Below are 24,645 nucleotides of genomic sequence, written 5' to 3' on the forward strand. Positions count from 1 at the left end.
CTTTTAAGATTTTATTTTCTGAAAAACAGGTATTTCATACAATCTTTGCTGTGTTAATGCAAATATGCACAAAGTAGGCATGTATTTTTGTTTTCCAAAAGATGCATTATGAACATTTTCAGGAAGCTGGTGTGATTTATTCAACTTTTAATCTTAAATACAATCACAAAATTATATCCATCAGGAGGCATTACAACCTTTTGTACAGAGAAGCCACTTTATTTATACAATGTTACTAGGACAAGGAAGATTCATTTAAACTCAATTTGCTCTTATAAGGGTAAAGTAAATTAACAAATGAAGTATGATGTTGCCACTGACATTACAGGTGGAAATATAAGAGAAATTTAAAACAGGAAAATAACTGACACAACAACTTTAAACAGGAGCTGAAACTTGGACTGTCAGGCAAAGAAAAGAAAAAAAAAAAAAAGCCTGTTTTGAAAGAAAAACATTCTACAAGCCTGCATTTCAGGAGAACATGCAATTCCTTAAGTTTACCATCTTCAAAAATCAAACTAATTGTATGACATTTTTACATTAGCACAACAAACAGCTTTTCCCTAGTAAGCCCAATTTCCCGTAGAAAGCAAGGGACTCTAAGTGGTTCCATGTTGTACAACTAACCCTTAACCTGTAAAGCTTCTCAATTGGAGTCCATTTGCCTTTTTGTAAATAAGGGATGGTGATGTTGTTACTCAGGCCTAAAAAGCAGGAAAAGTGCAACAAATCCTGAGGGGTTCATAATACAGGGGATTCCCCCTTCTGCAATGTTTGGAAAAATTTGTAACCCTAAGCTAGCTTTTCCCCACAGGAGGACAATTTCTAATACAAGCCATACATTGAAAACAAAATCTACCTTCTTTAAGTGACCCTTACATTACTATAGTCTACCTCCTTGATTTAAGGGGGGAAAGTCCTAGCTCTAAATTACATTTTACAAGCCCACGATGATAGAGCATGGAAGGTCACTGTTTTTCACATTCATCTAATCTTATGTAAAACAAAGGAATGTGCGCTAACAGTAAAGCATTTGCTGATTTTTGATGTATATGAATCGGTCTAACAGGCTAATTGTAGGTGCTTCCTTTCATATGAAAAGAATTAGGTAAAAGAAGAACCAGCCCCTTTGATTTTAGTACTGCCAAAACAAGTAAGCCCCCAGAATAATTACAAATATGTGGAGGATAATAGGCCAGGAAGACTTTTCAATTTAAAGTACTGCCTATAATACCCCAGATTTAAAAGGACCTAAGATTGCACATCAACTCTAATATTTTTGGCTGTACTTGCATTGCCCTGCTCGGCATTTTTTAATGGCTCTTTCCTTAAATTTCACACGTCAGAACAACCACAATTAAAAAACAAAAACAATGCAGAAGACACCAAACACGGACAGTATTAAGAAAAACTACACACTAAGCTTCATAGTGGCAAGTGTTAAGGGCAGAAGTTACGAAAGTTTTTCTTTGTATTACAAACCCTCACCCTGAACTTGGGGTTTGGGCTCTTAAAAAAAAAAAAAAAAAAAAATTAGGGAAGCAGATCAAGAGCTTGATTATCAGTTCACACAGAGAAATCTCACATATCTCAAAAACACTCACCACAAGTGCCAGACGCAAAAGAATCTTAATAATCCTAGCAAACTATGTTAACTCATGACCAGAGAGAATGAGATCCTGCAAGACACAGCGAAGAAAGACTAAACGAGAAATACACACAGCTCCATAAACCACTAAGCCTCCACAGCTCTGTAGAGATATCAACTAAAATTCAGGCAATTTTAGAAAATCAAAGACAACAAAACACTTACGATCAACTTCAATTTCCAAGGGTACTTTGAATGGAAGAAGAGGTTGTAGGTTATTGTATACCCCCTGAATCTTGGAGAGAAAGGAAAAGAGAGGAGCAGATCCCTGGTTGTCCACAGGTATTCTGTATCAGCAAAGACGTGTGACTTCACAACTACAGCACTCTCAGCTTTATCTTACAAAACAATCCCCCCAGTATTGCGCTGGCTTCTCACTCTGCTCCATCACTAGGGCCTTTCACCACGGATTACATCTGCTGAGTTTGCTTCCAACGGTTCAAAAAGCCAAGGCTGCTTACAGAAAGACTTCCCAGACGAAGGCAAACTGTGCAGATCAGGGTCTTATTGTGCAGAGTGCAGTAAAGAGCAAGCTTTGAAGTCATCGGTCACATCTGCCCCACAACCAAACATGTATGATGCCACGCTATTTCTTCTCAGAGGGACCATTTTAAAATAAAAGCGATGGATAATTTATCAGAGGCACATGTTTCTGATATAAAGCTGTTTTGTTTTTGCTCGGATAAGGTGCCAGGTACCTCTGAAGCCTGAAATTCTCAGGCAATAAAACCCACCTATTTCCTTTACCTTCCTTACCTAAAAAAAAAGCAATTTCTGTCGGGACAAACTAGTGTGACCTTGTTTTATCACTGTGATAAAAGTTTTTCCTTGTGACAACAAAGAATGTCGCCGGAAAGACTTTACTTTTGAGAGAGCAGAGGTAATCAGGTGATGGACACGGCAGCTCCCACAGAGCCTCGAGGAAATAAAGCAGCGTGCAAAACACAATATGGCATCATTATTCCAGATAGGTTGTTTCGATTGTGAAAATAAGGTCCAAATGAATGAAGAAAATAAAATTTGATGCACTAGGTTCCTTAACTGGCTATTGGACACACGGGTATTTGAAAATACCACCTTGCTTGCAATACTTGCCTAAGTATTAAAAAAAGCACTGATCCTGAGATGCATTCTCTCACGGGTACCTAAGGATTATAGATTAAGGTGGCAATCAGAATACAGAAAAGGCCAGAGCTATGTGGAATTTTTCCTTAATACCCTTCAAGTTTGTCTGTGAAAACCGGCGACCAGAAATGATCACAGTCCTCATCTCTAAAATGCAGGAAAAATGCATTCAATCAAGATTTTGTGTTCTATTTTGTGTTGATACGTGATTTTAAGAATCCTATCCTAGTCTGGTTTTTATTGTGGATCAACAATTCAGCTTACAGTACTGAAATGCAACACTAAATTTAAGGAAACCTTGATCATGAATTCACAGCAAACTATTAAAATTGTGCAAAAAGTAAAGGACTTCACAGATTAATAACTGAACTTAATAAACGATGGCGGTGGTTCTCATTTGCTGATGTTTCATGTACATGTCCTAAAATGCCAGGTAAACCAAAGCACTTTTAATTTACACTTTGTAAATTAAAAGTATCAAATGAGAAAACTGAATTAAAAAACATTTCACTCTACCTCCACCAGAACATCACTTTATTGTTAATCTGTCATCAACAATGTAAAACTCTAATAGGTACTCTATCCTGGTTTTTAAAAAGGTAAAAGATTACATTGGATTAGCTACTTTCTATGAAAGAAACTACAGCAATCGCAGAAGAGGGAAAATTTGAATGACCTCCCAAAAATGCACACTATAAGCAAAGGGGAGTGTACATTAAATCAAATGTCTGTTAGATTCATTACTTTTGAATGCACAGTGACAATTCTGGAAACTGTACATGATAGAATCACAGAAATGACTTAAATAACCAGGATTACATTTTGTATGTGATCATCAGACCTTTAAACAATCCTTGAATTTTCCATGTTATCAGTGGTTTTGGAGAAATTCCCGTTTATCACTCCAAATAGGTTAAAAGCATCGAGACGGAAGTATATGAAATGTAAGGATTGACATAAAAGTAAATTTGAAAGATGGCTAATCTACTAGATCAGGTAAAAGGAGGATGGGTAGATGGTGTGGGGTTGGGGGAGGAGGACAGGACGATGGGTAGGTTTTTTTTCCCTTCATTTCAGAAGTAAGTTCTTCCAATGTAGTGTATCTGTTACATAGCTCTCCATTTCCAGTCCATTTCTGAAATTCTTATCGCATAGCCTTTTTGTGCCTACTGGTCAACCCAACCAGTACTGTTGCCAAGCAACAAGTGTTACACGAGAATCTGAATGCATCAAATCTTCCTTGGCTGTGATTTCTTCGCGGCCCCAGTCTTCTCTGTTTCTGAGCGGGGTTTGTTTTTTCCTGGATTGTACACACAGGGTCAGGTGGAATGGAGTTCCAAATCACTCTGTGCTCCGCGGCATCCCGATTTCTTTCTGCAGCTAACCTCCTGACACGTTTGCAGCTGTTCTGTGGCAGAAAGACAATCTCCATGTTCAGGCGGTGAGCTTTCTTTCTTTCACCCTTGACCCTGGGGTTGCAGGCCATGGTGTTGGGCGTATCCCTGAGTGCAGCTGTCCTGCAGGATTCACTTCCTAGCGCCCCGAGATTTCCTAGGTTTCCTCAGAGTAAGCCCCCAGTTGCATCACCACCGACTGTGGTGTGGCTTTGGATGCCTGAGGCTGAGTTGATTCTGGTGGATGTCTGACCTCGCTTAACCAGACTCATCTACTGTCTTGCCATTCATACCCAGGCTGTCCAACCTTCATACAGCTGAGCCAAGTTATCTAGATTAGTTGCTTCCTTAATGACATAGTCAACCTGTAAAAGTAGGCAGGATAATATTTTAAACCATTTAAAACTTCAAAGGACATATATGAGTTCTAAGAATTGTTTAAAAGTAAGTTTCTAATCACCCAAATTAATTGCCCATAGGACATGTCGTTGCTATGGTGGAGAGGTTAAATAACCTGAGCTTCCCTCATAATCCCAGAGTTTACAAGAGGTGTGTCTTGGGAAAGTCAAAAATCCCTTTGAGCCTTGTCAATCCTTAGATGAAGAGAGCCCCCACTGACCGCACAGGTGTTCCTGGGGTTAAACACATGAAGTCACTAGGTAAATGCTTAGGCAGCGTATAACAAAGTGCCTGGCACATTCTGCAATACAGTTGGGTACTCAACAAATACTTTGATTCTGACTCAGCTGAATTTTCTTTTATAGTAAGAGATATAATTATCTCTGTATCCAGAGAACCCAGAGGATCCAATTGTATATTAAATGCTCAATATAGGGCTGCTGAATGATGACTTATACCAAAAGCCGTGCACAAAGATCTCTACACTTACCCCACTCCTCTAAGTCCCTTAACTCTCTTTCATGTAAAATTTAGTAACTATCAGAATAAAAAGCACAATAGCCAAAGATCCTTCAAACAAATGGACAGAGAGCGAAGACAGGCAGTCGCGAAAGTACACAAGCTATTAACCTACCAGAAAGCTTTGGAAGCAAAGATACCCCTCTGACTCAGTATCGTCCATGGTTTTTTTAAGTTTATTTATTTTGAAAGAGAGAGTGAACATGTGTAGGGGGCAGAGGGATGAATCAATCCCAAGCAGGCTCCACACTGTCGGCACACAGCCCTATGCAGGGCTCAAAACACAAATGGTGAGGATCATGACCTCAGCCAAAACCAAGAATCGGACACTTAACCTAAGACTGAGCCACCCAGGCACCCCCTGTCCATGGATTTTTTTTTTTAACAAACTTGGTAATTTCTAAGGAAGTACCTCTTGACCAAGAAGAGTTTAAGTTTCTACACAGTGGTGCAGCAGCATTTAAAATAAAAAAAAACTTTTAGTGCTGATGTTAAAACTGAATTGTGAATGTCAAAACATTGAAAACAGGGTAATCATAGTCTCAAATTTTCAACCCACAGAATAAAAGGTACATTTGTAAAGGAGAATTCAGGAGAACACTACCACTGACCAAATGACCTAACTTAGTAACACAAAAGACGGCACAGTGACCGGTATCCCTTAATGTAAAATTCTGAGAGAGACACATCAGCGACATAGCATTCCTGACAAAAATGCTGATTCTGAATTTAATTATGAGGAAAATATCAGACAAATAAAAAGTGAGGCACATTCTACAAAATGACTGGTCTGGACACATCAAAAAGGTAAATGTCATAAAAGAAAAAAAAGAAAAGAAAACGATCAGGAACTGTTCTAGACGTTGAAGACAACTAAAAAATAGAACAAGTATATGAAATGAAGATGAGCCTTGACTAGATCTTGTTGGGGGCAGAGCAGGTGGTTCAAGAGAGAAGGGCTAAACAATAAAGGCCATCTGGGGATAACTGGAGAAATCCGAGTATGGACTGAATGTTAGGTAACAACCAATGTTAACATCAATGGTAAGTTTCCTGAGTTAATGTTTTGTCTAGGAGACATATACTGAAGTATTTATTAATTTTTTAATAATACATAATAATACCTAGTAACACTTCATGCCTAAATACTTCAACATATGGGGCAAGTGGGAGGCTCAAGTTGGTTAAGCTTTCGACTCAGGTCACGATCTTGCGGTTCATGAGTTCGAGGCCCGCATCGGGCTCTGTGCTGACAGCTCAGAGCCTGGAGCCTGCTTCAGATTCTGTGTCTCCCTCTCTCTCTCTCTGCCCCTCCCCTGCTCGCATTCTCTCTTGCACGCACATGCTCTCAAAAATAAACATTAAGAAAATTAATTTTTCAAAATAAACAGCTAGAGGGGAATTCATTCTCAAATATATAATTTTAATAACACTAATGAGAAAATTTCAGAGTAATGACTTCAGACAAACTGACACCCCCAAACACTTTATAGATACTATTCCCGCACCCAAACATCACCCTCATTTCACTGGAAACCTTCAGATAGTCCTCTTTAAAATGCAGATTAACTGTGTTCTCGTGGAGGAGAGAGGGTCAAGTCACACTTCTAATTTCTGCTAAAAGAGGGACTGGGGAGAAAGGAACATGCTAACAGGGTAGTCAGAATAAAATGGTGAATGTTTGACAACTCCAGAGTTATGTTACTCAAAATCTTCGGAATCCCGAAAATAAATTCCAGTTCCTTATTTCCTGATGAACCTCCAAGAATATGGGTGAGTTTATCTTTTAACCTGTACTGTTTCAGCAGCATGAAAATGTGTAGATCAAGTTTAAAAATGGTCACCTGGGGGCACCTGGCTGGCTCAGTCAGAAGAGCATGTGATTCCTGATCTTGAGGTCACCAGTTCGAGCCCCACATGGGGTGCAGAGATTACTTAAATAAAACTCTTAAAAAAATAATAAAAATAATTAAAGTAATAAATAATTTTTAAAAGGTCACCTGTTCAGCAACTGACATCCTCCTATTTGGATCAACATCTCGGCCCTCTAGCTTGGCTTTCACTCTCTTCCACACACTCACTGCATATGAGTTTCTCTCTTGCACAGCTACAAAGCAACGGAAACATGGAAGTCAAACCACAACTTTGTACAAGTATCTAAGGCACCCTTATTCTTACTAACTTACCCTTCCCAGTTTTAGGGTCTCTGACAGCCTTTTTAGGACTACAAGCAACACTCTTGCCAGTTCCTGGAATGGTGCTTGGTGGAGTATCGGCTGATGTGGCAAGATTTTTCTGAATCAGCTTTCTAGCGTTCTGTGACATCACATCAGGCTGAGTCTTCTGGCCAGTGTTGCTCCGGACTGCTACAGGGAAAGAGAGGGTAGCTCAATTCACATGTAAACAGAAGATGGAGGGAGACAAAGAGCAGGGCAGGGCTCTCTCAACCATCAACTACACATATATAGCCACAAAGGTGAGTATGACTTTAGAACCTTAAAATCCTTATCCCTTCAAATAGATACTGTCCTCTGAAAAATATAGCCTAAAGAGCTAGACATTCAAAAACGAATTTGTACAGTGATGCTTGTTGTGGCACCAAAATACTAGAAATGTATGAACTGTCCAACAATGTAAGGTTAATATGGTAAAGACACAGAATGGCATATTAAATTTGGGCATGAAGTCACTTGTTAAAAGATCATTTGGTGGCGACGAAATTACCAATTTAATATTAAGTGGGAAAAGACAACAAAAATTGCATTCACAGAATGATCACAATTTGTGCAGGTACTATGCATACGTAACTACAAGTATAAAAACAAATATATTAACGGAGTGACCTCTAATTGGAATGAAACTACAAATTTTTCTTTTTATAATTTCCCTGACAAGTATTTATTTTATATTCATGTGTTATTTTTTTTTAAGTTTATATATTTGTGAGAGAGACAGCGTGAGCGAGGAGGGGCAGAGAGAGACGAAGACAGAGATTTGAAGCAGGCTCTGTGCTGACAGCAGACAGCCAAATACAAGGCTCAGACTCACGAACCGCAAGATCATGACCTGAGCTGAAGCAGGATGTTGAACCAACTGAGTCACCCTGGCACCCCATTCATAAATTATCTGAAGAAGATTTAAACACAAGGTATTTTTACTCTCTCACAGAAACACTTTTAAAGTTAAGCCAAAACTTAAAAGGGGGAGGGGAGCACCTGGGTGGCTCACTTAGTTAAGCATCTGACTCTGGAAATCAGCTCAGGTCATTATCTCATGGTTTGTGGGATCAAGCCCCATGTCGGGCTCTGCGCTAACAGCAGGAAACCTGCTTGGGATTCTCTCTCTCCCTCCCCTCTGTCCCTCCCCCGCTCAAATGCACTCGTGTTCTCTCTCTCTCTCTAAATAAATAAATAAACTTTAAAAATAAATTAAAAAAATAAGATTAGGAACAGATGAAGTTTCAGGTCTTTTCTGAAGTGCAAAAGTCATACCTGCAGCAAAGGATGGCTGATAAGTAGCAGCTGACGTTGGACTCGAACATTCATTTGTTGCATCGGTGACTAAGGGTGATGCAAAACCCACTAAATTATTATAGATACTGAAATACAAAATAAAATGGCTTATTTATGAAATGCTTCACCAGGTAGCTACTTATAAATCTGAACAAAACTGAAAAAATTTAAATGAATTAAATAAGCAAAACTTACTCTACCAGATTTTTGCTTCCATTTGAAATCTAGGCCAGAAGGCATCCTTACCTCTGACTCTGTGTTTTCAGTTCCTTCAAGGTGGGAGTTATTTCCTGGAGCATTTCAACGTGTTCTTGACTTCGAACCTGACCCATAGCTTGGACTAATGTGAACAGCACCGTCTGAATGTTGTCTTGCCATGATTTGTATTCACCTAGGAACTGCCTGACACTGCTCTCGTAAGGGACATCCTCGCCGTCTGCCAGGGCAGCTTCTTCATCCTGGAATCCACATGTTAGTGACTGACAGAAATGGTACTGGTCTCAGTAGTAACTCATAAGACAGTCACATTTTGAATAACAAGTAATAAGTGTTTTTCCAGCAAGTATTAACTCCTTTTCTACAGGAATCTGGTTTCCAGTACAAAACAAAAAGTCCAACTAAAACTAAATCCCCAAGTTAAATGATTCATTGTTTTGTAATGATGAAGTTATTTAGCTTTTTTGTGGGGCTGAGTTTCCTTACTATAGAAATTATGTAGGATACTGAAAGGAAGAGACAACATTTCATTCATTTTGAGGTGAACGAGCTTAGGGATAAGGCTGGGGAGGAGGACGAGACACTGGAGATCTAAACACTTGGAGACTATATTCAAGTTTCAGCTCTGTTGTTAAGTTATAGGACTCTGGGTTAATCCATTTCTTTAACCCCCAGTTTCTCTGGGTACAAAATCAGAATACGACTACCTGCTTTAGAAAAAAAAAAGTTGATAAAAACACAAATTAACTCCATTACAAATTGGAAGATGTGAACCAAGAAGTTGTTTTTGCTTATATCGTTATTTTCCCAAATACGACTACTTGTAATTTTATGAAAAGAGAGATCTGACTGGGTGTCACTCGTATCAGTCTTACCTTGGCCATTGCTTTTAGGAGGTGTTTGACATCTCCAAGTTGCCGGTTATGACCAGTGAGCACAGTTTTTATATTATCAACCAGATTCTGAATTGTTTCACAGACCGTTTCTATCTGTTGCTCTTTCTCTGTCTGAATTGCCCTCTGAGTAGACATATCCTGAGTCAGTTGTTTGTGTGCTGACAAAAGCCATTCAGAGCTGCCAATAGGATGTTCAAGACTGGTGTCCTAAACAGAATAAACATTTGATTTTAAGCATTAGATGGAATAAATAATGGAAGATTCTTTCCTTCATCATCACCATTAAAAGGTACTAGTAACTCAAAGTGACACAAACAAACTCATTTGCCAAGTCATGAACTAATGACCTACACAATAGTTTAAGAAATAGAAATAGTTTAAGACATAACAAATGTATCTAGAATACCAAAGATGATCCGAATCTAGAATGCTAAACCCAATGTAAATCATGCTTTCAAAGGCCACGAGAGCTTCCTAATTAAAGTCTTCTCATAAAATATAAACATCAAATGTATCAATTTGCTATTTTTGGACTTAGCCCTCCTGTCCAGCATTCACCTTCCACTAGCCCCCTGTCTGCTACCGTATTTTCAGTACATTTAAGTCATTTGCTATACGTTGTATTTCTCCTCCCTCTGAAACTCCACAGAACTTCCAACTGTGGCTCTGAGAACCCTTTTCACTTTTTTTTAATACAAATACATTAAAATAATTTTTTAATATTTTATTTATTTTTGACAAAGAGAAACAGGGAGACACAGAATGTGAAGTGGGCTCCAGGCTCTGAGCTGTCAGCACAGAACCTGACACAGGGCTTGAACTCATGAACTGTGAGATCAGGACCTGAGTTGAAGTTGGATGCTTAACAAACTGAGCCACCCAGGCTCACTTTTTAATTCATTGTATTTATAATTAATAGGTTCCTTGGGCCCTAAGAGCAAGATTTAACCATTGTTATATCCCTCATAACAACATCATATACATAGTATACACACTGCATAAATGTAAACCGAGTGAATATATTAAATGGACTTTGAGCACATGACACTGGCCTTATCATTTTCATCAACAAGTCTCTTTACCCCCACACCAAGATTCAAGACTCACCACTCTCTGTAATAAACGAAGCTCTAACTCAGAGACTGAGCTGTTAAACTGTGATGCAAATGAACACATTTGCTGGCATCGTTTGATTAGTTCAAATAACGCAGCATCCAGGTTTAAGGCTTCTGCAGTTCTAGTTCGTAAACTTTCAAAATGAATGATATTGCTGCAGAGGAAAGTGACCTGTGAAGAGGCAAAAGAGGAATGGAACCACCACAATAAGGGGGGAATGCAATTTTAATTGACATGAAAAAATACTGCCTGTTCATTTCCAGAATTCAGGACCAAACTGGTCCTGAAAATGGTATGAATGTTTGACTCTTCTGGGACAAAACAGAAGTAAGCCTGAGAAAGGCTATGAATAAATGCACTTTTTTTTTGGCTGATGTTATTAGGTCTGAGATGGTTAAAAGCACCTAAGTACAATTGGGTAAAAGTATCTGCTGTACAACTGCTTTCACACAGAAAATTTATTCCGTAATAGAACTATCATCATATTCAGGGGCAGCTTATTTGTGCTATGTCCAAATTTCAATTTGGAATGTTGCCCTTCTGCTTCTCCTCTTGCCTAACTTCACAATAAAGATCACAGAATACTAACTGGCTATTTGATGACATTACGTACATCTTTTAAGGTATGATAATACTATTGTGATTATGCAAATAGTTCTTTTAAGTACGTACTGAAACATGTCATTGATTTAGTCTAATTTTCTACCTGACTGGACATACCTAATAGTTTGTTTCCATTCTCCACCCCCGAAAGTAACAAACTTAATCCACAACCTCTGGCAGAATTCAAGATCATAAAGACATTTTATTGCCATGCTGAAAGAATAGTATCAAATCTTTGGGTCACCTAAGCTGCATAAAGAGAACCTTAGACAAATATGGAATTCAACTCCATATTTTCCAACAGAGGCTGAATCTACTTTATATTTAGCTGGGAGGCAGTAAAGGTCCAGGAAAATAACTGGCTGTGAGCTCAGCCTGAAGGATGGATGCCCTTCCCACCAAGGCCTACCAGCTCCCTCTTCCCAGTACTGTCAACTTGAGGGTGGGTTCTCAAGCTACCCCTAGTTATCCCACACGTAACTTCCAATCAGCTGTATCATCATGTAACTGAAAACAAAGATGGCACGCACGGGTCACAATACCTGGCTTGCTCTTTGGCTCTCTTTAAGGACAAGATTTCTTCTTTCGGCTATTGTTGCTTCAAAATCCTGCAGTACAGGTGCCAGTGCAGGGTTAGCACCGCCTGCCCACTTGAGTCGCTGTTCAATACTTGCTTCAAGTGCTGCTAGTTTCTCCTGTAAAAGCCAGCAGAATCTCAGTGAATATCTGACACTCTCCAGTTCCTACTGGGCATCTTATATCAATACCAGGGAGATTCAAAAGAAGCACATGAATCATTCAGAAAACATTTTTAACAAACATGTTAAAAATTTCACTTTGAACAGGTTCAACATGTCTGGGAAGAACTGGCTTTCAGTTTGTCTTAAAATTTTTCATTTTTAAAAAAAGTAGTCTTTAAAATCAAACACCTGCTACATCCAATCCCTAATGCACTTTATGTGCTATCTAGGAGAAAATCCATTTATCGCTTGCAACAACATGGATGGAGCCACAGAGTAGAATACTAAGTGAAATAAGTCAGAAAAAGACAAATATAAGGTTTCACTCATATATGGAATTTGAGAAACAAAACAAGTGAAGAAAAAGAGAGAGGGAGAGAGAGACAAACTAAGAAACAGACTCTTAACTATAGAGAACTGGTGGCTACCAGAGGGGAGGTCAGTGGGAAGAGGGGAGAAATGGATGATGGGGACTGAAGAGTACACTTATGATGGGCGCTGAGTAACGTAGCGCATTAGTGAATCACTATATTGTACACCTAAAACTAATGTAACACTGTACGGTAACCACCTAGAATTAAAATAGCTTAATTCAAAAAATCCATTTACACTTTTGGTTGTGAAAGATGAAAATCTAATTCTCAGAAACTCAGCAGCTTATGGAAGATAGTAAAAATGTATCCAAATTACCATGATAAAGAAGGTTTTATGTAACAAAATTATTTCACTATTTATTCACCACTTCAGGCAAAGGATTCCCATCCTTTGTCTTTCCTGCACTTCTCTCCCGTTCTTTCTCTCACACAAACACACCTCTCAAGTGAGAAAGGCTCTCCACAGTTGAAAACTAGGCCTAGTATGCTACAGAGAAAAGGTACGTCGATCTTCAAAGAAGTGAGCTCCAGAAAGTTTCATTAAATACGTAAAAATTATAGAAGTGACTACACTTGATTTTGTACTCACATTAATTTATAAAATGAACAGGAAGACATCAGTTACTACTACGTACATGATGTAAGAATACACAATACAAAGATACATACATAACCATAATCAAGAACTGTTTCTCTTATTTAAAAAAGGGAGGTGAGACTAAATATTAAGCAGAAATGACAAAGAAATACAGTCAATAATAAAACGAAAACATTCTATCGCCTTTAAATACCTTTAATTATACAACAGGGATAAGAACTGCCTAAGTTTTTTAGGTCTGAACAGTAAGCCAGATGGAACTGCTTATGTACATTTCAGAAGACACATTTTTCTAATCACCAGAGTTCCCTTAATGCACAAAGGCAGAGTGATCATCAAATCCATTAAAACCCTGAAATATTTAGTATGTCTCTATTCCTGGCTCAAAATACACAGCTTAATAGCAGATTTGGTTACCTTGGAGGGTAAGGAAAAAAGATAAATCACGCGTAAAAGCGAAAAGCAGTGTGTGCCCCTGTAGCTCAGAAGCCAAGGACAGACGGGCAGATCCAATGAACCACGGAGCACCGACACGTCACCACGGTGCAGGTGCTCTCTCAAAGTAAATGTGCTGCAAGTAAGGTCTGACCGAACACACCTGAACTGTTGCAATTGAAGTTTCAATTTGGCTCAGAGTATGGAGTTTCTTTTTCATGCTGGTTAGGATGGCAGACCGAGGGGGAGGTGTGACTGACACGGCTTGTGGTCTATTGATAAGGAGGTCTTCATGCTGCCACTGTTCAAAGAAAAAGCAATGTAATAAAATCAGCAGGAAAAAAAAACCTTTAGATAAAGAGATGGGAGGTATGAATTAGGACCGGGGGAAAGAAAAAAAAAAAAAAAAAAAAAAAAAACAGCTGCAGCAAAGCGAGGCAGGCAGAGAAGTGTAAGTGCAAAATTACAAAATGATCACAACCAGGTGAAGTTTCCTAATGTAGAGAATGGCTGATAAATTTCTTCAATCAGTGAAATGCAACATCTAAGTAATAATTCTGAAGATATTTCCGAGTCTGTAAAAAAGTTTAGTATACAACCTCCCCCAAAAGACATCTCCAGTTAAGAGATCAGAACGGGTACTGGGGGGTGGGGAGGGGTTGTCCAGCATGAGGCTACAGAAGTGATTAAAAGAAATGATGGCAGGAGTCACAGAACCAAGACTTCTCCGGAGAAGAAAGGGGCAGGCAGTTGCTGACAGAGGGTCAAGGCGCCTTCCATTTCAAGGGTGGCCCCAGAAGGCCAACTGGGCTATAATTTAAAAGTAATACATTGCGCTTTTATTAAAATGATGGACAGCTGTTCAGATGAACAAAACTGAAAGGCTTTTTTCTGTTTTCCATACGGCTGTCAATTTTTAAGGAAATAAACTAAAACATATCAAATAATGAAACTTTCAACATCACACTTTTTAGAAGAAAAAAATTTTAAAAACTCCAACGTGTTAGAAAGACTATTAATACATAATGAAAACAACTTCAAAATCTGAATAAATTAGTTTTCTTAATTCACGAGCTAAAAAAAAACAGCTATTGATAAAACCACAAAGAGAAGGAAATACACTGGTTCCTCACACTGGGCTATAACCACCAATTCCACCACTGGGAAGCAGCTTCAACATAAACGATACCAAAAAACCACTGTCTGTACCAAAACAGACCCCAAGAAAATGGCAGTCCCCAAATATTACTCTATGAGTTATATAACCTGTTTGAAGCTACTGATAATATTGAAGCCTGTATTGGCGGGGGGTGGGGGTGGGGGTGGGGGAATAGCTACAATTTATACTGTGCTTAGTGTCTTAAACAGAACATAACTTTCTTTTAACATTTACTTTTAATGTTTACTTTTTGAGAGAGAGCGCGCACAAGTGCACGCATGAGAGTAGAGGGAAGGGGCAGAGAGAGAGGAAGACACAGAAGCCAAAAGAGCACAGTGCGGGGCTCAAACCCACAAGCTGTGAGATGATGACCCAAGCAGAAGTCGGATGCTTAACCGACTGAACCACCCAGGTACCCCTTTAACGTTTATTTTTGAGAGAGAAAGAGAAAGAGAGAGAGAAAGAAAGAGAGAGAGAGAGAAAGAAAAAGGAAAGAGAAAGAAAAAGGAAAGAAAAGAAAGAGAAAAGAAAAGAAAAGAAAAGAAAAGAAAAGAAAAGAAAAGAAAAGAAAAGAAAAGAAAAAGAAAAGAAAAAACAGAGAGCATGAATGGTGGAGGGGCAGAGAGAGGGGCAGGGAGACACAGAATTTGCGGCAGGCTCCAAGCTCTGAGCTGTCAGCACAGAGCCCAACACAGGGCTCAACCCCACAAATCACGAGATCAGGACCTGAACCAAATCGGATGCTTGAGCCACCCAACTGTCCCAAACATCATTTTTTTTTTTTTTTAAGTTTATTTATCTATTTTGAGAGCGGGGTGGAGAGAAAATCCAAGCAGGTTCTGCACTGACAGCCTATTCAGGGCTCCATCTCACGATCCGTGACATCATGACCTGAACCGAAAGGAAGAGTCAGACTCAAATGACTGAGCCACCCAACATTCCATATAGAACATCATTTGGGGGAGAGGGGGGAACGGCGGATTTTTTAAAGTTTATTTATTTTTGAGAGCGAGAATCACAAGCAGGCTCCACGCACCTCCCCAAGCCCACCCCAGTGCAGAGCCCAATGTGGGGCTTAAACTCACAAAACACGAGATCGTGACCTGAGCGGACACCAAGAGTCAAATGCCTGATCAACTGAGCCACCCAGGTGCCCCTAGAACATTTTTAACACTCATGGTCCTGAACCTTTGTGAGAGGTACTGTCCCCACCTTAGGGAAGTTAAACTCAGATTCATATACCTGAATCCAAATCCATCTCATCCCCAAAGCCTGTGCTATCATACTGCCCCCCTAACTAATCAAGGACAAAAACCGGCTTCTCAAAAAAACAATTTCCAAATGATGACAGATTCATGCACAAAGTTGGTAACACATCAAGAGAGTATCAGGGAAACAGAAGTCACCTTAGAAATCATCTTAATTACACGTTAAATCATATAGGAGGCACATTCACATAACGAATAAATTCAACCATTAGAAATTATATTTACAAGCAATACTTAATGACACAGACAATACCAAACATACAACGCTGATGGAAATGAATTCAAAGGTCACAAAGTGTAACCACAAAACACTCTCCACTACATGGAACACAGACAAGGAATAACAGGAAAGAAACACCAAAATTCCAAAAAGCTGGGTTTGCTGCAAGCTGGCACAATTCAGGATGTTTATATTTTTTTCCCCTTATATTGTTTTATATTAATCTCCCCAGATTTTCAAATTCCTACATTGGGGAAAAACACACTCGAAAAATACTCACTTGAAACATGGCAATATGCAGCTGAACACGCTGCAGGCTTGTCTTACAAGAAGAAATACTGGTTTCCAGCCTGCGCACCAAATCATGCTTCTTCCAGGCAGTGTCGTAGGAACTCGCTAACACAGTTGCCCTGTTCATGACCAACTGAGAGAACTTCCCGATCTGGATGTTGTGCTCCACTGCTTTCTTACAAAGATCATCAACAGAAACTTTGCTTTCAGCACCAAAATCCTTCGCCTCTACTTGAGCAATAATGTCTACACCTAAAGCACTGATAAAACTGCAGAGGGTGAGTCCTAGGGCTTGGTTGGGAAGTCCAATCAAGAGCTGCCTCACGAAGTCAGCCGTGAATGCCTTTATAGGTTTGGCCATCTGGTCTTCACTGAAACAAGAGTTTCTAAAAAGGGTTTTCACATTGACCATCTGTACAGGCCCATTTACAGTATTCTGATCTTCAAGTGAACTTGATCCTAAAAAAAGAAAATCTTCTTAAAGTATTTCATGCAAAGCAAAATAAGGTGACAGTACTGCTTATTTAAAAACAAGACTTGGGGAGCCTGGGTGGCTCAGTCGATCGGGCGTCTGACTTCAGCTCAGGTTGTGATCTCACAGCTCGTGAGTTCGAGCCCCCGTCAGACTCTGAGCTGAGCCTGTTTCAGATTCTGTGTCTCCCTCTCTCTCTGCCCCTCCCCCAGCTCATACTCTGTCTCCCTAAGAACTAAATAAACATAAAAAAATTAAAAAAAAAAAGACTTAATGAACATACAACTAAATTAAGCCTACCCCATCCTACACAACTAAATTCTACACAACTAAATTCAACACGTTTAAATGTGAAGTATTACCTGACAAAGTTTTAGAAAAGGTACCACAGAGCCTGAAGAACTCCTTAATTGTCTGTAGTCTTTTTAGAAAGAAAATTTCTTCTAGCACCTGCCGGTGATTATCATCATCAAAAAAATTGACTTGGGTGCTCCTAGCTTCCCTTATAATGTCAATCTTTCGCCAAGCTATGGGAATTTCCATCTTGTTTAACTATGTAAAAAAGAAGAAAAGTTCATTTCTCCACTCTTTGTACTGTGAACAACTACTTTACTACACTTGCATTATTTATTCACAAAATCAATATTTACCTTTTCAATTAGTAAACCAAAAGCAGTTTCCACTTGGGCAAACATGCCATCAAATGCTACCAACAGCATCTGGCCAGCTGACATTTTTGGTGTTTCATCAACTGAACCATTTCTTGGTTGGATTAATTCACCATATTGAGCATGAAGTATTCTAGAGAAAAAGAAAAGGGAATTAAAATCCTCCCTGAAGAGTAGTAAGTAAGAGTAACAAGTGTCAGAGCCGGCTAACATGTAATCTAGAAAACAAATCTTGTTGCGTGAAGAGTGTTACGGTAAAACGGCATGTTGTGTCCACCATAATGTGAAGTTAATGATTCCAATTCAGTATTAGTAATCAATCATGTGATTAAATTTAATGCAAACTTGAATTGTAACAATTTTTAAAAGCACTATATAAGATATTACAGTCTCATTTTATACAAAGAATGTAAAATAATATAACCTCCCAATAACTGTCAAGAATCACAAAATTCTGAAGTTGGAGGACTTAGCAAAAATTGTCCAGGATGTTCACACTACTGTCACATGACCGAGCCAACTACACGCAGTAAACTCAGATGCCTGCCATCTTGGGCAAGCTTGGTTTTGAATAATGCATAGTCTGAGCATAGGTTTTCAGAAATTCACCCTGCTCATCATTGTTAAGACTTACAAAGTGGCTTATGAATCAAGACACTATTCTGAAATTTTTATATAAAAAAAATCAAAAACAGCACTCCTAGTACCTACAACTAGTATCAGTTTATGTCACTAACGTTAACTAGATTGTCAACTTTATCACACAGAAACCGCTACGAAACTATTAAGAGAATTTAAAAACTAGGCTAACCAGAGCAATTTCTTCTTTTTTTTTTAATATACGAAATTTATTGTCAAACTGGTTTCCATACAACACCCAGTGCTCATCCCAAAAGATGCCCTCTTCAATACCCATCACCTACCCTCCCTTCCCTCCCACCCCCCATCAACCCTCAGTTTGTTCTCAGTTTTGTTTTTTTAATTTTTTTTTTTAACGTTTATTTATTTTTGGGACAGAGAGAGACAGAGCATGAACGGGGGAGGGGCAGAGAGAGAGGGAGACACAGAATCAGAAGCAGGCTCCAAGCTCTGAGCCATCAGCCCAGAGCCCGACGCGGGGCTCGAACTCACGGACCGCGAGATCGTGACCTGAGCCGAAGTCGGACGCTCAACCGACTGAGCCACCCCGGCGCCCCTGTTCTCAGTTTTTAAGAGTCTCTTATGCTTTGTCTCTCTCCCACTCTAACCTCTTTTTTTTTTTTTTCCCTTTCCCTCCCCCATGGGTTTCTGTTAAGTTTCTCAGGATCCACATAAGAGTGAAAACATATGGTATCTGTCTTTCTCTAACCAGAGCAATTTCTAATGGAAAAAAAGAGCTACAACATGCTATAAAATTTTCCTTAAGATGATGAAAGTTTCTCCAAAACAAGGTACAAATACAAGCTGTAACAGAACCAAGCATGAAGATAGTCACCCAACTCATACAAAATAGTGGACAATCATCCATTTGAGGTAAGGGAAATCTGAATTAGATATTAAAGGGAGATAAATGAGGGCTGAAATACAGTGAGAAAGAAAGGTGTACTGATCTACATTTCACATTTGAAATAATGCTAAAAATTAAATGATAAAGATGTTAGGCAAATAATCTAAACCACTGTCTAGCTGACATTTATAATAATTACACTCTTTTTTTTTTATTGTATGGTGAAGTAACTACAAGTAAACATAAAATAGGAAAACTGTGACTGCAGAAAACACTAAAAATTAATGTTAACATTTTAGGTCAAGTAGCAGCACCATGATTAAGAAAAATAAGTTGAGGGGGGCGCCTGGGTGGCGCAGTCGGTTAAGCGTCCGGCTTCAGCCAGGTCACGATCTCGCGGTCCGTGAGTTCGAGCCCCGCGTCAGGCTCTGGGCTGATGGCTCGGAGCCTGGAGCCTGTTTCCGATTCTGTGTCTCCCTCTCTCTCTGCCCCTCCCCCGTTCATGCTCTGTCTCTCTCTGTCCCAAAAATAAATAAAAAACGTTGAAAAAAAAAAATTAAAAAAAAAAAAAAAAAAAAAAAAAAAAGAAAAATAAGTTGAGGGGCTCCTGAGTGGGTCGGTTGGTTCAGCGTCCAACTTCAGCTCAGTTCATGATCTCACAGTTTGTGAGTTCAAGCCTTGCATTGGGTTCTGTGCTGACAGCTCAGAGCCTGGAGCCTGCTTCAGATTCTGGGTCTCCCTCTCTCTCAAAATAAACATTAAAAAAAAATTTTTTTTTAAGAAAAATAAGTTTATATTTTAGATACATATACTTCCTACAGTATTTAAGAATGAAAAGATACCTGCTTCAAACTAATTGGGGTAGTACAATTTAAAAAAAAATTTTTTTTTTAATGTTTATTTAGTTCTGAGAAAGAGAGAGAGCAGGGGAGGGGCAGAGAAAGAGGGACACACAGAATCCAAAGCAGGCTCTGGGCTCCAAGCCAGCAGCACAGATCATCACCCGGAGCTCAAACCCATGAACTGCGAGATCATGACCTGAGCCGAAGTTGGACCCTTAGCCGACTGAGCCACCCAGGCGTCCCAGGGCGGTACAATTTAAACAAATAATTTAAACCACTTAAACAGATGCAGATAATACCCAAAGGGGTAAAACAAAGGTTCATTCTACTATTCTACTTTCTTTAATCTTTGAATTTTCTCATGGAGGAAGCACGGCAGGTCAATCCATTTCAACTCTCTCAATTATACTTTCTGGGGTCAACTGGACACGAGAATGCCAAAGAAAGAGGTCTTGAGTCACCAGAGATAAAGGGGCTTAAACCATGGGGATAGTGCATGGCTGAAGGAACCACCCAACCTTTACAGGTTCCAAGGTCAAACTGTTTTTCTGGATTTATGAGATGAAAAACACAGCGTTCAGTATCTAAAACAAACTTAATAAAATTTAAGCAAATTTAAAAGCCTTCACCTGAAGTGAGCCATATACTCCATTAACTAACTAAACTGGCCCATGTGATTTCATGGAGTTCTGAGGGCTGGCTTAAAAAATACTACACTCCACTCCGTGTGTATTCACATGGTGAAACACCACCCACGCACACGTCGTGTATGTGTTAGAACGGCACAGAGCTACACACACACAAACAAGCGCGTGAGTAACTGGTGAAACCTCAGGAAGCCCTGCTGACCGCGGCAACATCCCTTTCGCGGTGCTGCCACAGCCCATCAGTAGGCAAGATGCTAACGCCGCAGGATGGATGAAGCGTGAGCGAGATGTCCCTGCACACGGTTTTTACGACTTCCTGAGAACCTGTAGTTATTCCCAAATAAAAGTTTTTTAAAGATAAGTACACATTTGCAAGTAATTGTATCTGCTGTAAAATTAAAACTGAACTCAGAGTAGAATAAGAGCTCAGAACCCCTTTATCTGGCTTCCCCATCTCTTTCCCAAGAAAACTGCACAGCTAGCATTCACTTGCCTGGCTACATCGATGTAATGAGCATGTGTTTCTTCCTCGAGTCCCATAGCTGCATTTCTTAAGTAGGCCTGAAGAGATTCAACTAGAGTCTGCAGGGGAACGCCATCAGTGGTCTGCTCAATAAGACTGTCCAGCTCATGAAGCATACTTTCTAATGTGTACTCTCCTTTCATCAAACATCTCAGTGCTTCTGGAAATATGATTTGCCGGAAATTTGAATTTAATTCCTATAAATATGTGAGAAATATATTTTAATGTTTTCTGAGTTCAGATAAGTTATACATTTACAGGCTTAATGCCATATATTAAGAACTTATGCAACTATAACCAACATGGCCACAAACCTCTCAGTGATCTTTAAGTGACCAATGAAGCAGGATTAAAAGGGGAGAAGTCAAATTGCCTTTCTGAACCAAAGATGTAAGAAGTACGGTGTTCAACTGATCTAAAACAAATTCATCAACTTTAAGCTAACTTAAAAGTGCTCACCTGAAGGGAGGTGTATACTCCATTGGCCAGGTGAACTGCCTCAGAAGCTTCCAGGGGGTTCGGGATGTCTAAGTCCTGCGGCACCAGGTGGCACTGCTTCAGTAACTGCACCAGGCACGTGACGTTCCCGCTCATGCTGCAGAGCTCCTCCAGGAACCAGGCTCCGTCTCGAGAGGTCAGATCCACCAGCTGCTCTCCCGCGCTTGAAGCTGCACCTTCCATCATCAGGTTCCGCCTAAACTCAAATATTTGTACAGTGAAACCGACCCAGCTACCCTCACTCACAAAAGCGAATGCCTCAACACTGGAAAGGAAGTAAAGCAGTTGTGACGTCAAGCAAGACCCAGGACAGTACAGAATACCTTAAGTTGGGGATTGAACAAAAGACCAGTGAAATCGCAAATAAACATCAATGTTTTCAAGACAACGAAACGGTCTCCACAGGAGGCTGGCTGACTCACCTTGTGAGGGTACAAAGGGCCGAAATAATAACACTCGCTAGACTCAAAGATCCTTCTTCTCCATTCTCGTGAAGAAAAACTTTAATACAACGTTCAATTTCTTTCAACTGATCTTCACAGACAGGCACAGTGACAGCTTCCTGTTTCAAGCGTTCCACTTGCCTAATAAGCCTGCTGTTGATGTCGGCTGCATACCGCTGCAGAGTCATTTCGGTGGCAGTGATGAACTGACACACTGTTGGGGGGGGCTGGGGGGCATACTGCATTTCGTATCTATAAAACCAGAGAGAGGCGCTTGTTTACAACACAACCACACTGGACCCAGGGCGACATGGGGTATCGCATATGATCCTCAAACCTTAAACAGGAGAAATCGTGATTTCCATTTTTACAGCCAAGTCTTAGGAACTGAAGTAACTTTCCAAGATGACTCGTTAATAAGGGACAGATCAATGTTTGAGTTTAGCTCTCTTGACCCAGATCCCCGTCAGTGGCTAAAGAGACTCCGACACTGGGATCCACTTTATTTAATGAGGAAAACCACACTGTCTTAGGAGGGAAAGCATGAGCTTAGATTCTCCTCAAACCAAGAAAAAAGTGACTCCGTTTAAAACCCCATCCATCAACCCATTCTCGCAGAAAAAATGAAATATCATGCACACATAATGATAATCATTTGAACACAGCTTTGCTTCCAATCGCACGAGAAGTTAAGCAAATGAAGCATGCCCAACTCACTTCCTGTAGAGCTCTTGACAGCGCTCTACTGTGATGTTACAGATGAGCTCTTCCATCCAGGTCTTCCACTGTTCAATCCGATGTTTCTGAAATATGGCCTTGGGGTACTGCAGAGCCACGGTCGCATAGTGATGCAGCTGCTCCAGGCAGCCCCGGAGCACGGAGCGCCGCTGCTGGAGAAGGGCACCCACCTCCCCCTCCAGCTGCTCGCACTGGCTGATCAAGTGGGCCTGGCCGGCATTCTGTAGAAAGGCTGTCGCTGGCACATAGCTCGGAGGACCTTTTGGTGAAAGAGGACTATTAATACCAGTGCAACTATTCCCTCCCACCCAGCAGTCACTGCAAGGAGCACAAAGCAGAACCCCACACATAACAAAACAACCCCAGATTCACAGGCTCACGTGTGTATCTAAAATAAATCAAAACCCATACCAAGGTCCATTTGTGTGCTGATCTCCTGAAGCAAACTTGCAAGCTGTGTTGCTTCTAAATTACTGAACGCAGCCTGATAATGTGTTATCCACTGTTCAAATTCATTGAGCTTCACCTGGATTGCTTCCTGAACAGCCCTTTGCTGAGTCTGTAGTTGAGTGTGTTCAGAATACCTAATAGGAAGGGAAAACGTTTTTTAATTGGTTCTTTCTTTACGTACTTTCATAACCTTGATTTTGCTCTAACTTGGGACTGCCTAGTAAGCTCCCTTTTCAATCTTGAGGGCAGTGCTCAAACATAATACCTTACTTCTCTGATTTTTCCCGTAACTCTCTCAACTATACTCACAACATTCTAAATAAAATTCTACCATACCTTCCAGGTTTTGAGTTCTCTTCAGCATAAAAGACAAGAAGGTTGACAGATCTTTTGAATCTCACAGACTCGTGCAATGTGTTGCATCTGCATATGTACCGCTTACTGAGCACCTACCTACTCTGTACGAGGTTCATTCACTTAGATCATTCTAGTTTAATGCTTAACTCAGCAAAGTGGATAACATACCTGCCACTGTACTAATGAATAAGGACTCAGACACAGACTGTAGAGAGAAACCCCAGATTTGCCTGAATCCAAGTTCATATTCTAACCACTATACCCACCCATCTCCCATAGTTACATGCTCAAACATGTGAATATAAAAAAGCAGAAAATTTAAATGATTTTTTGTGCATTAACATTTTGAAACTGCAGTCCTTGGGAGTATTTTTATCATTTATGTAAACTGCTGTTATAATTCTAAATCAGGTTGACAATGTTTACACAAATGTGAAAATTCTCCTTCATGGCAAATATTAAGAAACAAGAGCTTGGGGCTCCTCGGTGGCTGTCAGTTAAACATCTGACTTGGGCTCTCAGGTCATGATCTCACAGTTCACGGGTTCTGTGCTGACAGCTTGGAGCCTGGAGCCCACTTCATATTCTTTGTCTCCCTCTCTCTTTGTCCCTCCCTCTCTCATGCTCTGTTTCTCCCTCTCTCTCCTTCCCTCCCTCCCTCTCTCTAAAATTCATAAACATTAAAAAACTTTTTTTTTTTTTTTTTTTAAAGAAACAAGAGTTCAACACTTTTAAACCTGTGTTGCAGAGTGTGAGAAGGATGGTCCACTCCTTCCGCTCCTTCTAGAAACTCTATTTCTTCTAGCAGTTTGCCCTGTAGTTTTTCCACATCTGTCAGTTGCTCCTGCAAACTTAGGTATTCATCTAAGCTGCTGTCCAGCTTGGGAAGCACAACCAGCATCTCATCCCTGTTCTTAAACCAGTTCACCTGTAGAAAGATAATTATGATTAGAAAGATTCTTACACGGTCAACTGTGAGACAGCATGACACGTGCCAGAAGGAACGTG

General features: G+C 40.0%; 1 protein-coding gene across 4 annotated transcripts in view; it reads right to left on the reverse strand.

The window, feature by feature from the left end:
- Position 1: 1 nt before the first annotated feature.
- Positions 2-24,645, reverse strand: part of SMG1 (SMG1 nonsense mediated mRNA decay associated PI3K related kinase) — a 126,611-nt gene continuing 101,967 nt past the window's right edge. For 3 of the 4 annotated variants that reach the window (XM_053894504.1, XM_019468708.2, XM_053894503.1), the window contains 18 exons: positions 24,375-24,565; positions 23,242-23,414; positions 22,810-23,089; positions 22,072-22,344; positions 21,611-21,845; positions 21,122-21,348; positions 17,636-17,786; positions 17,348-17,537; positions 16,503-16,972; positions 13,739-13,876; positions 11,971-12,123; positions 10,817-10,996; positions 9,689-9,916; positions 8,844-9,055; positions 8,577-8,683; positions 7,272-7,451; positions 7,086-7,192; positions 2-4,532 (listed from right to left, as the gene is read on the reverse strand). In XM_053894504.1, the coding sequence (XP_053750479.1) occupies positions 4,455-4,532; positions 7,086-7,192; positions 7,272-7,451; positions 8,577-8,683; positions 8,844-9,055; positions 9,689-9,916; positions 10,817-10,996; positions 11,971-12,123; positions 13,739-13,876; positions 16,503-16,972; positions 17,348-17,537; positions 17,636-17,786; positions 21,122-21,348; positions 21,611-21,845; positions 22,072-22,344; positions 22,810-23,089; positions 23,242-23,414; positions 24,375-24,565 (3,573 nt within the window). In that variant the 3' untranslated portion in view covers positions 2-4,454. The remainder of the gene's footprint in view (positions 4,533-7,085; positions 7,193-7,271; positions 7,452-8,576; positions 8,684-8,843; positions 9,056-9,688; positions 9,917-10,816; positions 10,997-11,970; positions 12,124-13,738; positions 13,877-16,502; positions 16,973-17,347; positions 17,538-17,635; positions 17,787-21,121; positions 21,349-21,610; positions 21,846-22,071; positions 22,345-22,809; positions 23,090-23,241; positions 23,415-24,374; positions 24,566-24,645) is intronic. The other variant, XM_053894502.1, reaches the window with a different exon arrangement.

This window comes from Panthera pardus, unplaced genomic scaffold (assembly GCF_024362965.1).
Source record: "Panthera pardus isolate Hobbes unplaced genomic scaffold, ASM2436296v1 HiC_scaffold_5, whole genome shotgun sequence".
Lineage (NCBI taxonomy): Eukaryota > Metazoa > Chordata > Mammalia > Carnivora > Felidae > Panthera > Panthera pardus.